General features: G+C 42.3%; 1 protein-coding gene across 1 annotated transcript; it reads right to left on the bottom strand.

Moving 5' to 3' along the window:
- Positions 1 to 9,071: 9,071 nt before the first annotated feature.
- Positions 9,072 to 11,562, bottom strand: pnut (septin 7-like protein pnut). The gene has a single exon (XM_017137781.3). It carries the CDS (start codon positions 11,350 to 11,352, stop codon positions 9,721 to 9,723), a length of 1,632 nt encoding a protein of 543 aa, XP_016993270.2. The 5' UTR covers positions 11,353 to 11,562; the 3' UTR covers positions 9,072 to 9,720.
- Positions 11,563 to 15,940: the final 4,378 nt, after the last annotated feature.

The raw sequence follows: 15,940 nt of genomic DNA, 5'->3' as shown, positions 1-15,940 counted from the left end.
CGAACAAAGCCATTTTTTTTAAATCCCTGGAACTCCGATTGACTTTCTTAACCGTTGGCAAACGTTTTTTACGCAAATCTCGCTGCACTTTTTTACGCAAAAGTAAAAAAGTAGAGGGCTACACGCGAAAAATGACCCTTCATTTCCTGGAAGCTTGTCGTAGCCATAGCCCTTCCATCCGCCGAATGTCCCAATGTACAAGCCGCTAATCGTCGTGCTAATGGCTTGAGGATGGCGAAGGATATCCTTGCATTATCCTTGCCACCCGCCGTCTTTATTGTGACCAAAACAAATAATCACCCATTGCTCATATTGTCCAATGCTCAAACGGTCTTTACGAGCGGCCCATAAAGTTATCCTTTCTTGCATCCTTTGAGCCGCAGTCCTTCCTCGCAAGCAGTTCTGCCGTCAACTTTGCGCATCGCATCCTTTCGAGCCCTTACGCGGAACTCCCTCTCTGGAAATTTGCCAAATCATAAAATGTAACCTTGTGTCGAGGACACTGTATCGTACATTACCCACAGACGTAGTGGGAGTGCGAGTGGGAATGGGAGTGCACTATAAAGCCATTAGCGCTCCCATCAAGGTCGCAGGATTTGTTTACATTGACTTGGCCGACAATTTGGCCGTAATTACTCAGAGACATTAATGAGAAAACCAAAAACTGGGACAGCTCAAGGTCTGTCTGGACGAGAAGACTGTAATTTTATTGAGCTCAATAATTTACTTAATTATTTCAAAAGCATTAATGATAAAACGGTAATAAACTGAAAAAATTTACATTTATACATATTTACATGAAACTATTTTCTCTTTCATTACTAAATATTAAAAAACAGCTATTAAGCTCGAGCAATTTATTTATTTATCAAAGAATATTAATAAATTAATAATTAGATTAGTTTGGATAATATTTGTAGCCAATGCAAAAAGTAAATCATATTTGGTTAGAAATTACTGGGGAAATCGACTGCTATTACAGAAGATGTAAGACATTTTAACTTTTTTAAATATCTAATTCTTTAAATATTATTTCGGTTTGATCATCAAACTTATAATAATTACGAATTTTCTAAAATGCTCTAATTGATCATGGATTATTTGCAGCAAATGCAGTTCCCTTCTTTATGCCCAATCTGGTTTGCCTCTCAATATGAGTTTATGCCAAAATATGTATGGGGATTTTATTGCTGCCTGCTGCTTTGGAATAAATCCTAAAATTTACGACATTTAGCTCGCTTCACAGGAACTGTAATTTCTTTGGCAAACTTCTTTTGTTGGCACAGGCTGAGAGCCAGTCCAGTTTTCTCCCCTAGATCCCCTTAGCACACGCTTATGCCACATTCCCCCCACCCAAGGACGAGTTCCTTTTGCGACGCAGCCAGATCGGGAATCTGCTACCCAAAAAGCCAGGGAATATCCAACAAAATGGCTGAAGCGTGGCCAGGAATACGGAAACTACGGACCTACAGAACTTTCACACGCGTTGCACACAACCAAGACTGTTTTTTCGGGGTGTCTTGAGGAAAATCTTTCGCTCAAGCAAAAACAACAGCTGCAAAAGCAAAGAAAACCCCCGGAACAGGGAAAGGTCGTTGCGCCTCAGCGACCCCTGGCAACCTCCTGCTCCTACCACGAACCCCCTTTTTCTGTTCTCGAACCAACCCCCTGATTGTACATTTCGCAAAAGATTTCTCGAAACAAAGCCAAGTAACCAAGGGGTGGAGACTTTTAGCTGCGCATGCGCAGCAAACTTTTGCTCGTTTTTTTGAAGGAGAATTCATAAAAGACGACGGGTTGGTATATATATGGGTTTTGCGATGCGATGTCGTCACACGACTGGGCGCACACCTGGTCACGAGTTGCCATGCGATCCAGTCGATCCCTTCCGTCTTTAACCTCAGGCAAACTGCCTTCGATTCGTTCTGGCTGAGCGATATGTTAAATTAATGGTTTATTTATGTAGAACGAAGTTCTTCTAACAGAAACCCTAATTAGTTTTTACTTTTCGCCCAAAAGCCGAAAAAAAACTATATTTCCCAATCATAATCGCTTTATGGTTCACCTACAAAAATTTCCTCAAAGAAAAGGAGATTGTCAAAACACTGGCACAGCCAGAATCCGAGGGCGTTACCTGATTTTCCCCGCTTTTCCAGGAAAACGCGTTATGGTTTTATAGACACTTTTGCACATTCACAACGAAAACTGCAAAATTGTGAGCCGAGCACCCCCCAAGGTGGCATGCATAATGTGTTTATGAGTGGCCAAGGATCCCGCTTTCCTCCTCCTCCTCCTCCTTTTCTCTTCCGGGGAGTGTCCTTTGGCCAAATCGGCGACACTTGCTGTGGTCAGCGAGTTTCGGTTTTCGGCCAAAACCCCGGGCTCAGAAAACCCCGAATAGATAATTTGCTGGCAACCATGAAAATGGTTAGAGAACTTTGCTCTGCTGCTGCGTTCGCCGGAATTTCGAGGCTGAGATATTTCACGCCCTGTATCCTTCGTAAGGATATGAGTTGAGTTCGGGGTTTAAGTTGAGCCTTGAGTGGAGTGACACACTTGAGTGAGTTTTTTCTAGATCTTGTCAGTTTGAGGAAAGAGTTTTATGGATGTGAAAATAAATTAGCATCATAAATAAATAATTGTTCGACCACAGAAAAATATAAAGAATTATAAATTGGTTTCTTTCTATTTATTTTTTCTGTGATCTGATAAACACCCTGCTAGAGTAATTAAATTAAATTATACTTAAAGAAAACAAATAATATAATAAACATACATATACTAGATTAGTCATAATCACAAAATAAATTATCATTTTTAAAACTACCATGACGGGATTCCAGAATTCTATAAGATACAGTACGTATATTATTTACAGCTGCAGGAAACCGAATAGTTGCAAATTAAAAATTAATATAAAGGAGGAAAAAATGTACCTAACCCAACATGTATAGCCAAGTCTGCTTCTCAAGTTGGAATTACACATACATGTAATAGTTTATGTCGATTTAAAAAATATTATTTATATATGTAGATCTCTTTCTTTAGTTACATTCAATATCATTCTTGGAATTGATTTTTTACGGGATTAAAGCTGTGAGAAATATAAAGACATAAAACTACAGTTTGACAGCTTACAGTGACCCATCACACAATATTCTTGATTAAAAACGAAAATCTCAAATATTTCCAAAAACATAATGACATATTCTGACGGATTCGAGACCTAGCAGGGCGACCTATCTCACAGCTACGAGGGATCAGCTAAAAAAAGAATCTCGGCTGCCACTTCCAATTACAGTTGAATGTCCTGCAGGACTCGGTAAAAAAGGAAGAGCAGCTGTTGGCAGTAGAACGGAGTGGGGGAGACTTTGGCGCGTGCCAGGAAAAGAACACAGGGCCCATTTCAGGATCACCGATAACAATTACTCAAACAGGACGACGTTGCAGCTCAATGTGCAACTGCAACCCCGAAGAGAGAGAGATAGGGAGAGCTCATTGCAGGGCTCAATGAGGATCCTGCCAGCGAAGAGGGGACCCTCCTTTGTGCGGGATCCTTTGCTCCTTTGCCGCGTGACCCAGTAAATTCGAAGGCTGCGCATTGTTGAGTCGGGAAATTACCGAAAGTAACGTATTTTCCTGCACCTCGGCAGATGATAACTTCCTGGCACGTGTGCTGCGTTTTATGGAACTCCAAAACGCCCCCCACCTCTCATTTCCGCCTGTCTAATTCAGCTTAATTAAATCAATTTGATGTGGCTACACAAAACCATCATCTGCCCGATTCACAATAAGAATGATAATAATAATGCCGCAGAGCCAACGTGTCACAATCGAGACCAGTACAACACAAATCTGTGGCAAGTGCTTCTACCTCAACACCGCTTGCATCATTCACCAGCAATTTGAACATCAATTATGAACAGAGTCTCGGGTTGAATGGATGCTGATGGGTTTGGGGGAGGCTCTTGGGAAGGGGATTCTGGGGACGGGGTCTCCGACAAAACATCCAACATGCATGGAGGATGAGCAGCACTCAGCATGCAGAGACATTCAATGGAGCAGGCTAGCACACAAAAAGAAAGGGTGGCACAAGCCAAGATGCATCACAAAAGGCCGGACAGCACAACCAGTGTCGTCCGCTAAGGGGGATCTCTATCAAAAAGTCATCTAATAAATCCATTTAGTTTTTCCCAAAAAGAAAAGGGGCTTGAAGACTAAATGTTCCATTTTATACATAGAACCATCGACATCTTCACCTTCGGAATTTTTAAGAGTCTGACGAATAAATAAAATTGAAATACAATTCATAAAGGTAGGCGTTAAAACTTCTATACCATTTAAAATGTGTCATAATGGATACATCCGTAGATTGTTATATACAAGCAAGCAAGTTAGTTGACGCATACTTAATTGTGATAAAAAAAAATACAAATATAAATTATGACAAAACTTCTAGAAACTGCATTTCGTTTGACAAGGTAAGCAAATGGAAATTGCATGAGCAGTTGAAAATGGCATAAATTAAAACTTTACTATATATAAATTAAAATATATTCATGAATAAATATATATAAAATATTTAGGTATTAAGCACATTCTGTTTTTTATGAAAAATAATATTTGAATAGGCCCCTTTGGGCCACCACTGCACTTTTAAAACCACAGCAGCATCAGCATCCCATCCACCTAACCTACATTCAGGTCACTTGACGAACTGCCACGATATGAACAAACGATGGCAGCCCCCCCCTCGTGACCCCAGGAAATGTGAGTGACCCAAATTGAGTTTGCATAACCGACTGGGGCAACTGTCAATGCCCAATGAAATCTGTTCCCAGGGTCAGGATTGCAGACCACAAATCTGCTCTTTGCCAACTGTCCCCAATTACATGAAATTATACCCGAAATAGCCCTTTCAGTTTTGATTTTTTCCTCTTTGTCCTTTGTTGCGTTGCATTGTTGGGAGCGTTTAAGAGGCATAATTGTGCGGTTAGTGTTCTTGATACCATGTGTCAAGTGTCCTGACAGATTGTGGGATAAATGGCTGTCCAAAAATAAAGAAAAAATGCAAAAATGAGCTGAGAAATCTGTACATTAGTAGGGGATGCCGACTCTAAACTGTGTCACAAATCAGCCAATTATAAATATACAAATGTATATATTTAAAGAATTTAAAAAACTGCTGTTTTACATTTTATTAACAAAAACATGTCGTTCTTAAAAATTCTATTACAAAGAAATAATAATTTTAATCCCATATTTAATCAGTAATGGAATTCAACATTTTTCTGTGAATCATTCCATTCTTCACTCTCTTCTTTTTATTTATTATTTTATCAATTTCTCTAAACAACAACTCAATTAAGTACTGAAGAATTAGAGTACTTCCCACACTTGGAACAAGAACAATACGAACAATGGATCAAAATCCACCCTCAAAACTCTCTGAATCTGGAAAATATTTTCACACCTTCGCAAATGATTTGCCAGATAGCGGGATCACCTGTTAATAGCTGCGATTCCCAGGATGTAGGGACAATGGAAATATTCAAACTGTAAAATGCTCAACAAAAGCGAAACGAAAGATTTGCGGGAAAGAAAAGGGAAGTAGAGAGCGGATGTTATACACGCTTCAAGCGCAAGCGTAACGGAAATCAAAAAAGGGACATAGAAGAATCGAAAAAAAGAGAGGCACAGATTGTGGGTGAGGAAGTAGAAGATGGTGAATTTAATTTTACCGCTATGGGATCGAAAAAGAGAGAAACGGATGTCGAGAAGAATCACTTCCGATCGAGCTGCAGGATATAGGACCACACGAAGATTTTTGGACTATGTCCACATTCGGGTCCTTTATTAATAAGTGAGAACTAGACCTTCTTATCACCTTTCTAAGTCCAATACAAACCAATGGGAAAGTTATTGCTCTATTAACTACGTATATCCTGGCTGTCTTTATAAAGGGCCTCCCAAACAAATATGTGTCAATTTCAACAAGTGTTTGTTTATTAAGTCGCGCCGTATAATTTATGGACCCAGCGTTTTTATCAACTCCACGATGTTGCGTTCCCACAAGTGTTGCATAAAACTGATAGAACGTCTCGATCGCTGCCCGCACGATCTCAATTTATTTGCACTGTAAACAAGAAAATATGTATAAGACCAATCATTAAGCAAAGGCAAACAAACCGGGAAACGCGCCCTTATCAGTATGACATTGAGACGATGCGGGGCAGGGGCAGAAGGGGGAGTTGAAAAAGGGAATGGAAATGGGAAGGGGAAATGGGAGAAAATCAAACAAACAAACCAATGAAGCAACCAGCCTATAAAAATCTCTTCCCATTGCCATGTCAAATGTCAGAACTCGTTAAAGAACAATTTAAAACTGTAAAACGGAAATCTCAAATAAAAACATTGTAATTAAACTAAACAGACTATTAGATACTTAGTATCTAAAGATTAAAATTAATTGCCAAATTAAACAAATTAAAAACTTTTGAATATTAAGGAAAACTTTAAAAAAAAACAGGCCCAAAAACTAAATATCAAAAACCTTATTAAGAAAGACAGAATATTAATTCAATTGTAAATTTAAAAAAAAAAATAAAAATAAATAATCTCATCTTATTTTTGAATTTTTGAAAGAGTTCAATATAAAGGTCTATCTTTTTTAAAAATATTTTAAAATATTTGCATTACATTACTGATCATACTTTTTAGTACCCTAAAATAAAGAGCGAGGCGCAGGCGCAACGCTCTTTCCCTCTCTCTCTCTCAGTCACGTAAGTGTGTCAGGCCGATGTGGGTGTGTTGGGGAGAGGGGGCTCTTTATTTTCCTATCTTTCCTTCTCTCTCGCTCTGTCTACGATGTGCCGGCTCGTTAGAAACGGTCAACATTTGTTTTTAATCTTAAGCGTTTGGCTCTTGATGGTTGGGATCGATTGGTGTTTTTTTCGCGTTTGACGTGAAGGAATGCCGTCCGCAAGCGTAGCAAACGCAGTAACAGGGTGTTCCGTATACGCACTCATACACTCTCACCAGATGGACGCCACATGAAGCTCACCCACAGGCGAAAACAAGCGGGCTGTTGTGCTCTCATTCCAGCCCGATAAGCTCCCAACACACATATATACACCTACCCTCCTACTCCACAACATTCCCCCGCTCATGAGTTGTGTTTTTGAGTCATCGTCCTAAAAACAACACAGCAGCGAAACGAACTCCACTTCAATACACTAGAAAAAATGAGGATACAACATTTAGATAGAAATGCTGTCAAGTTATATTTTCATGGTATCTGTAAAATGGTCATGACTGTTTTATTCAATGACTAAAATTACGTTCCATAAATTATATTACACTTTACATTTAATTTGAACATAATATAATATAATAATTATAAATATATATACCCATTTAAACTAAAAAAATTTTTTGTGCTAAGCCTTATCATAAGCTAAAGAGCTGTTAAAAAATGTTAAAAAATATTATTACCCATGGGAAGTAAGAAAAACAAATTTGTTCTAAGGCATACAATAGATTTCGACATTTAATGGATCAAATAACTAAAAAGATTATGTGAAAATTTTAAAAAATATTATCACCAAAAAGTTATAAAAAAAGACATATAATACCAAACAATGATGTATTTGGTCTATTCACACGATTTTCGCTCAGTGGACGCCTCTTCCACTGGAGCTTCTTCTGCTCTGGTGTTGCGTTCATTGATCGCCAAAGCCAATTGCTTCGAGTTGAGTTAAGTGCTGCGTCAACGTTGTTGACTTACATACTCGAACACTCGCACATGCACCGCTGGCACACACAGACAAGCATATCTTGATGGCCACTCCTCCAGCCGCCCACTCTCGCTCCATATTTCTTCGATGTCTTTCACCAATGGATTTTCATTTTACGCTTTATACGGCTCTAATTGAGTGCCTTCCAATTGGGCTATGGATTAATTTTTGTGCATAAATTAAATATCCATGCACACATGTCTCTATAAAGCTTGTGTCTGGGGCATTTAGAAAGCAATTTCAAGTGGAGAACCAGCGAAAATGCAATACTTTCATACGACATACATATAAGGCCGGTCAAATACTACCTACAAAAAAAATTATAATTTTAATCTTCTTATCTATCAGATTAATAAGGTAGCCATTTCTGTGGATTTAGTGATGAATGTATCTCTGAACAATAATGGTTTTGCAACTCATTAATGACATGACTAAATATATCCAATATTTACTTCACGCAAACCCTTTTATCTTATCTGACATTATCTTAATTTTCGCAAAATAAAGCTGGCTATTTTATCATTATAACCAACTAATAGAGCACTTCGGTTATACAGTTTAAAATACCTAAAAAATTTTGGCAAATTAAAAAAAATTTAACTTTAGAGGTTGGAATTTAATTTTTTAAAATTTGTAGTAAAAAGTATAAGAAATATTTACAAATCTTTCCAAATAATGTTATCATATTTTTAAATCCATTCTTTTATTTTGCATACCTATTAATTTGACCGAAGTTGTGTGTACATAAATCGAAAGATTGTATGCATGTATTGACACATAGGGAGTGTCAGGGCTTTCGGAATTGCTTGAGTCGCATATGGGCAAGAACGGGTAACTCTAAAAAAATTATGGTTTCTTTAAATAGGATCCACTGTACTTTCGAGACCCCCACGAGATTTTCCAGTGGTCCAATAAGCACCTAACAATGGAGCATGTAAACACTTTTAAATGTTTGCGGCGAGTGATTTAACTATCGGCTTGACTCAAACCACGTTCACAAGCCAATGCTCCTGTAGAATGGAATGACTCATCTATTTGCCCTCGCCGCCTTTAAGTCTTTCGAAAAATTAGTCAGAGATTGGAGAATGTTCGCTTCATTCATGGCAGTCCGTATTTCAAAACTTAGCGTCACGTTGATAATTCCCAGACGTGTGCCATACAGATTGGATCTGAAGAACACCCTGTTCGATCGCTTCGTTCCGCTGCAGTTGAGTAAACAATAAAGTCAATATGGAATTCTTTTCCGTTTTTATGTAGTTAAACTAAAGAGAAGACTTTATTTTGTAAAATGCAAGAGTATATTTTGTTTCTTGATGTTTTCTGCTGCTGTTGCCGCTTTTGCCTTTGCTGGTGTGTGTGGTTTCGGGTGTTTTATGACTTTATGCATAATAGGTAAAATACAATTACAATATCAATAGCATACGTTATACATGGGTTCGTTATTCGTTATAATTAATTTTAGGATCGATTTCGCCTCGTACTCGTACTTTTTGCTTAGGTTTTCCGTTTTTATTTTTACTTTTAAGCTTTAAGATATTTAAGTATTTTGTAAATACCGTTTGTTACTGTCTCGATTTAATTCGTTTGCGTGTTCAATTCATTAGGCTAGCAAATGTGTTTCGTCAAGTAATGCGTGGATATATATATTGGTAAAATACTGCAACTGCTATGTGTTATATGTACTCGTATAGTAATGTAGAAAACAAATGCAACGCCATCGCGGGGCGATTGCTGTGCGAATAGAAGCCTTGTGGGGCGGCTGGGGGCCCAACAATAGATATATATTTATGCACTTTTCGAATTACTTTATGTGGTAGGTATAAGTGTAGGATACGCTAGGGGTTGGCTTTCGTTTGTTTTGTTCTCGAGATTAGCGCTTAAGTGTATGGGGTAGGGAGGAAGTGGGCTTTTTGAGCGGGTTGACTTAGAACAGACCCTTCTTTTTCTTCTCCTTCTTGCCATCCACGTTGTCCGTGCTGCTGTTTGCCCCCAGGCTGCGCCGCTTGAGCTCCTCCAGCGTCACGTGGTTGACATCCTCCCACTCCTTCTTCTCGCGCTCGAACTCGCGCCTCTTCTCCTCCAGCTCCCGGATCTGCAGCTCCAGCGCCTTCTTGCGCTCCTCGTGGCGCCGCGCCAGCTCCAGCTCCGAGTCCCTGAGCTTCTGCATCTTCTCCTTGACCTTCATGTCGAACACCTGCTCCATCTCGGCCTCCATCTTCTTCATCTTCTGCTCGTGCTCCCGCTTCTCCTCCTCCATCTGGGTGAGTGGGTTCTTGTTGGACAGCCTGGCCTTGCCGTCCACCAGTCCCAGTTCGGATAGCTTCCGGCAGCGGTAGTTCTCGTAGTGCACGTTGTTCGTCACATCCTTGAGGTCCTGCAGGTGCGTGCGTATGACCATGTTCCGCAGCGCTATGAAGTCGCAGTGCGTCAGGTTCTCCACCTCGACGAGGCCCCAGGGATAGCGCCTGCCCCGCACCTTCTTTCCGTCCTGCTCGATGATGGTGTTGGCACCCACCACCGCGAATGGCACTCGGCTGCGCAGATTCTGCGTGGTCTTGGCCTCCTCGGCCGCATCCTCCAGCGTGGCGGGGAAGTCGTAGATCTTGATCTTGTGCTGGGCGATCTCGTTGAGGATCTGCTTCTTGAACAGATGCACCTCGTCGGGCGTCATGGTGTCCGCCTTGGCGATCACCGGCACCAGATTCACCTTGTCCGACAGGCTCTGCATGCAGGCAATGTCCAGCGGCAGGAGTCCGTGGCCCGATGGCGCTATGAAGTACAGGCAGCAGTGCACCCGGCTGTCCGAGATGGTCTTGCGGTACACCCGCGACTCGGCGGTCAGGTACTCCTCGTACTTGCTGTCCACGTACTCCAGTATGGGCACCCAGCAGTTGCTGTTGTCGACGGCATCGCCGAATCCGGGTGTGTCCACCACGGTCAGCGTGAGATTGACCCCGTTCTCCTTGAGCATCACCTTGGTGGCCTCCACGGCCACCGTCTTCTTCTTGCGCAGCGAGGGACCCGGATACTGCTCCGCATTGTAGATGTCCGACAGGAACATGGAGTTGATCAGAGTGGACTTGCCCAGCCCACTGGCCCCGACCACCATCAGGGTGAACTCGAATCCCCGCTTGACGGCCTTGCGGTAGACCTGGTTGGGCAGATTGGCGAAGCCCACATAGCCGGCGATCTCCATGGGCTTCTGGCGCACCGGGAGCGGCGGCTTCTGTGGCTTCTGCGCCTGCTGGTGCTCCTTCTCCTGCAGGTCGTGCGTCAATTTGTTCGAGTCGCCGTTGGAGGCGCCTCCGCTGCTGGCGTCCAGCTTGCCACTGGCCGTCACTGGCACACTGGGCGGCTGGTTGGGCGGTCGTCCGCCGACGCCCACCAAGGACTCGCTGCCGCCGCCGCTGCTGCCGTTCGTGGCAGAGGACGCCGACGCCGATGCCGACGCAGCCTGCTGCTTGTCGCGCAGCGCCAGTTGGGCCAGGGTGCTGGGCAGAGCGGAGATGGCGCCGCCGCTGCCGCCATTGACCGCGTTCGAGCGAGGACTATTCATTGGAATAGCGCCAAGTTGGGCCTTCTGCTTTCGATATTCGTTCGCTGCTTGGCTTCACTGTAGTTCTTACACTTTTCTTGCACCAGAACCGTTGCTTTTTCACCGCTTTTGTCACGCCTACGCCAGCTCTTTTCGCTCTTACTTTTTTTGCATTTTCTGTGTCAGTAGGACCGTCGGCGGCAACGCGCTAAATACTTCTGCTCCGCTCTCGGCGGCAACAACAACGCCCCAGCTCCGGCGCAGTGTGACCCTGGAAAATACCGAAAGGGAGCCGGGAAAATACCGAACGACGCTTGGAGTGAGAGCGCATGAGTAATACCACGCATACACACACACACACAGGGGCAGCGAAATGCAACATGCAACGGGCGAAAAGAGGACTGTTTTCAAAGGCCTTATCACTTGGAACGGAATGCCATGTTTAAAAATAGGCAAAGAAATGCATTCATGTGTCCCCGCACTTGGGATTCCAGATTTCTGGCCTGAATGGCTGCTCTTGAGTGGCCACGGATCGCATTACAATCGCCTGCTGATATGCACAGGAAGAAATAATCGGCAGGGATGACTTTGACTTTTCCTTGAAGCAGGGGCGGTGTCGAGGGGGTCCTATATTGGTTACTTTTGGGATACATTATTTGAAACTTATTTTTTAATAAAACAATTGCAGTTTTGCATTAACATTAATTCATTCTGAAAATGTTTTATTTAAAAAAAAAATCTTTATTTATTCCGTAATTTATTATGGGACTGATGATAGTTTCAAACACTTCTGAAAATATGTAGATATCTAAAATTATATTTTTTAAAAATCTACGAAACAAATAAAACTCTCAAAACTAAAACTTTTTTTATTTTAACTTCGTATATTATGTTCTGTTTAAGAAAGTAGTTGGTGCTCGCAATTAATTTCTAAGCTTTGCTTATTTAAGTCTTGTAGATCTTCGATAAAAGTTGTTGTTTAAAAAAAAAAGTTAAAAGTAATTAAAGTTATCAAGCTTAGCTTGATTTTTAAGGACTAATCTGATAGCTTCTCATGTTATTATCCCCTCTTAAGCCATACGCCCCTGTTTATTGTGATTGCTGTTTATTCTCCGCTTTTGTTGCAATGCTGCGCATGACCGTGAGAGCAGCTCCAAAAGAAGCTGAGCTTATCTCTCGCGCTGGGATAAAATTATGCTCTCTCCGTTAAAAACGATGCTTTTTCCCGTGGGTGTTGTTTTTGTATGGCTGAGAACGTGGCTTTCGCATCTCTCTCACACTCTCGCTTGCCATAATTCTCCATTTGATTCTTCTCGGAGAGCGGTTAGCAAGCTAACGCCTCTTGTGGGCGTGTGGGAATTGCTATAAAAAAGGAGCTGGATAATAATTGCCCTCTGTCGGATGACCCGCTTCATGCTCGAGTGTCCTCGTCAAAAGTTCCCACACACGCCTCGTCCTGACACCCTACCCCTTCCCCACCCTCCTCCCCTCTTCACTTTATCGCATGCCGATGCACACACGCATACGGACAAAGCCCGTTGATTGTGCGCTCTCTCTGTTTGTTTGTAATTTAAATTCTCATGCACTTCTGGCGATCGGTCGATGAAGTGGAGAAGGGGGGAGGGGGAGGAGGAGGGACTAACCACCACCATCAGAGGGTCCTGCGTCCTACTCCGCCTGCTTTTGGTGGTGGTTTCCTTCCTTCCGTCCTGCCGAACTTCCCCCTTTTGCACGTGGATTTCCACTAAACGCCGTCTGCGCGACATCAAGGTGATCGTGAGAAAGTTTTTTTCTCACATTATTCCGCAGCGACTCCTGTTTTAATTTTAGCCTCTGTCGGAATTATTATGCAGTTATGAATTGATATGACTCGCGGTGGCTCGATTTTTACCCCAGGGGGATGACTGTACTTATTGGAAGATTTACAGTTGTTGACGTCTAGGGGAAGAATGGGAAGGTAGAGTAAGGGAATTTCAAGAGAATTTTTGTAGAGTCAACTGTGCTAGGTTCTCACTAATTTCACTGTCAATTGATTTAAATTCAGGTTTTCATTTAGTCTTGAATATATTGAGAAACTAAGGAACATTTTTTAATAGTCTTAACTGGTGATATAATTAAAAAGAGGAAGGACTTAAAGTTTCTATTTTTTATTGCCCCTGAATTTTTGAAAAACCAAGAAGTTTTTTATGACAGATGTTAGGGTTGGGTTGGAAAAGTGCCACAGTAACTGCAACCGCAAATCCTTACAATAAACAAATCCCACTTAATCTCCCCGCAACCCTTCCTCGTCATCATAGTTTTTGTGATCTTCAGCAGCTGTTTCGCATCAGGCACACTCCATACGAAATCCATTCCGAGACGCATCTCCTTCGATGTTATGTAAGATGTTTGCCAGCAATTAGGGCCCGCTAGAAGCCGAAGGAAAACCCCGTCGGCCCCTGGAAAGTCAGTTTTCCTTAGCGCCGACCATTGTCCGGGCCATAATCCATTGTTGTCATAGCCCAAAGAAGTGACGGGGGATGCAGCCGAGGAGGATGGAGAGTGGGATGGGGTCGGCAGATGTGGCAATCTTTGGCACGAGAGCGAAAGACAGTTTAGTGCAAATGTTGGCTTAGGAGCAGCTGATCTTCCAAGTGACCGTTACATCAGCTGGCTAGGGTCACCAATCATTGGGATCAATGATCTTGAATCGGCAGTTATTTGGGCCATAAGATATATAACCATAAAGATTTTTTATATTCTAAACTAAAATTAAATATGAATACTTGTGCAATGTAATATTTCTTTAAAGGTTTTACTAATTCCATAACTACTTTCTATTAAAGTTTGAATTATACAATACTCTCAGTGACCAACTGCGTATATTCCATTCTCGTTTGACAATAAACCTATTTTGCCTCATATAAGGTGTGAGATAGGGAAATTCCAGCTGTGGATATTTTACTGCATAACCAAATATAACAAAAAGCCATAAAAAAATGCCGAAGGCAACCACCAAAAGTGTGACAATTCCCCTTTCTTGAGAACCTATAACTTATAGCTGCCTGCATCTCTTTTTTTTGGGTGGAAAATACTTTTCCCCCTTTTTGGAGTCTGTCAGAAAGAACTTTCCAGTTATTAGCCCGACTCCTCGCTGGCCATTTATCAAATTCATAAAAATAAAATCTCCCACAGAAGGAAAAAACAATCAAATAGTTGGGCGGCCCGTCACGACTTCTAATGCCCCGCAGACCGCACACTTCACTCAGGTTTTCCCCTCGCGGCTAAGCGCCATAAAAATCAACAAGGAATTCATTTAAATCAACATATATCTTGCTCAAAGGAGGAGTTCTATTCCCTGCCCCACCCCTCCGCTTCCCCACCGAAATCCACTTGGGTTTAGTTCCGTTTGGATCAGTTCACACATTTGCTACCGTTTCATATTTTTCATGCTCATTATTTTTGGTGCACGTCTGGGCAGATATTCGTATGGGAGAGGTGCGGGGGCGTTGCAGCCAGCACACCCCAAGTAATAACTGCAGTTCCCACAGCTAAAAATACATACTCCCAAAGTCACTAATTTGAGGTTGAGAAAGGTCTCCGTCTCCGGTCCCCTCAGAATTGATTAAAAAAGAGGGAAGTAGATCGTCACTGGCCGACAGATCGAAGCTCCCAACCGACCGGCTGTACAATAAAAATTAAAGTGTTTTAATGTGTAAATCGTGCGTTGGGAACAACGCACCGAGGATCGGTGCCCGGGAAGCCCCAAAAAGGAGGACTGCAAGATACATATACAAGCCGGCCGGGCTACCGATCGTCAGCGATCGTGCCACACTAAATGGCGTTTACCTTGATTCCTTGGCAGGGAAGAAAGAAAAAAGGAAGAGAAGCCACAGCACCGGTGTTTGGGGCTGATATTGAACTTTGATTTCTGCCTGGTTTCTTCGTTATAGAATTTCAATTCTCAGTTTCTGAAGAAGCAGAAGCAGAAGCAGCAGACTCTGCACGTTTCGCCAGACGATTGATCCACATATGTCGGATGGTTCTGAGGTTTCTTCTCTCTTTTACATTCTGCCAGCTCATCGTGTTTATTTGGGGTTTTCGTGGGAAAATGTTTGCCAAATTTGCGGCACTCAAAGGAGCCAAAGTGATCGTTATTAAGCAGGGTGATGTGCTCATCAGTCCAGAATTTGAACGAACCCCATGGTTTAGTTGTTTTAGTTCGTCAGCCACGGCACTAGCATTTATTCAATTTACCAAAGTTGACATGATCAGTGCTGCAGAGCTTGTGGATGATGATGGATGATCAGCACAGATTATTGCCCAACACGGGATTTACGCTCAAACTGCGAGGGATCACTTTGCACAACCAGGGTTGCCAGGCGGCGCAATACTTTTACGATTCCACCCAGAAACTCCCCAAATCGGGATCGGGATATAGGTAGATGCTATGTCAGCTGTCAGCTGGCGTATGGCCCGCGACCATGGTTATTGACAACTCCTTTGGTCGTAATCCTGCCAACATCGTAAAGTAATAAATTTGCCTGAAAAAGGAAAATCTGCCCGGGGATCGGCTATAAAAACTGGCCGAGTCAGGTAAGCTCCGTAATGATTGCCCCCGACCCTGAAT

The sequence above is a fragment of the Drosophila takahashii genome, chromosome 2R (assembly GCF_030179915.1).
Source record: "Drosophila takahashii strain IR98-3 E-12201 chromosome 2R, DtakHiC1v2, whole genome shotgun sequence".
NCBI classification, from domain to species: Eukaryota; Metazoa; Arthropoda; class Insecta; order Diptera; family Drosophilidae; genus Drosophila; species Drosophila takahashii.
The sequence above is the reverse complement of the archived record's forward strand: the minus strand, read 5'-3'. Positions and strand labels throughout refer to the sequence as shown.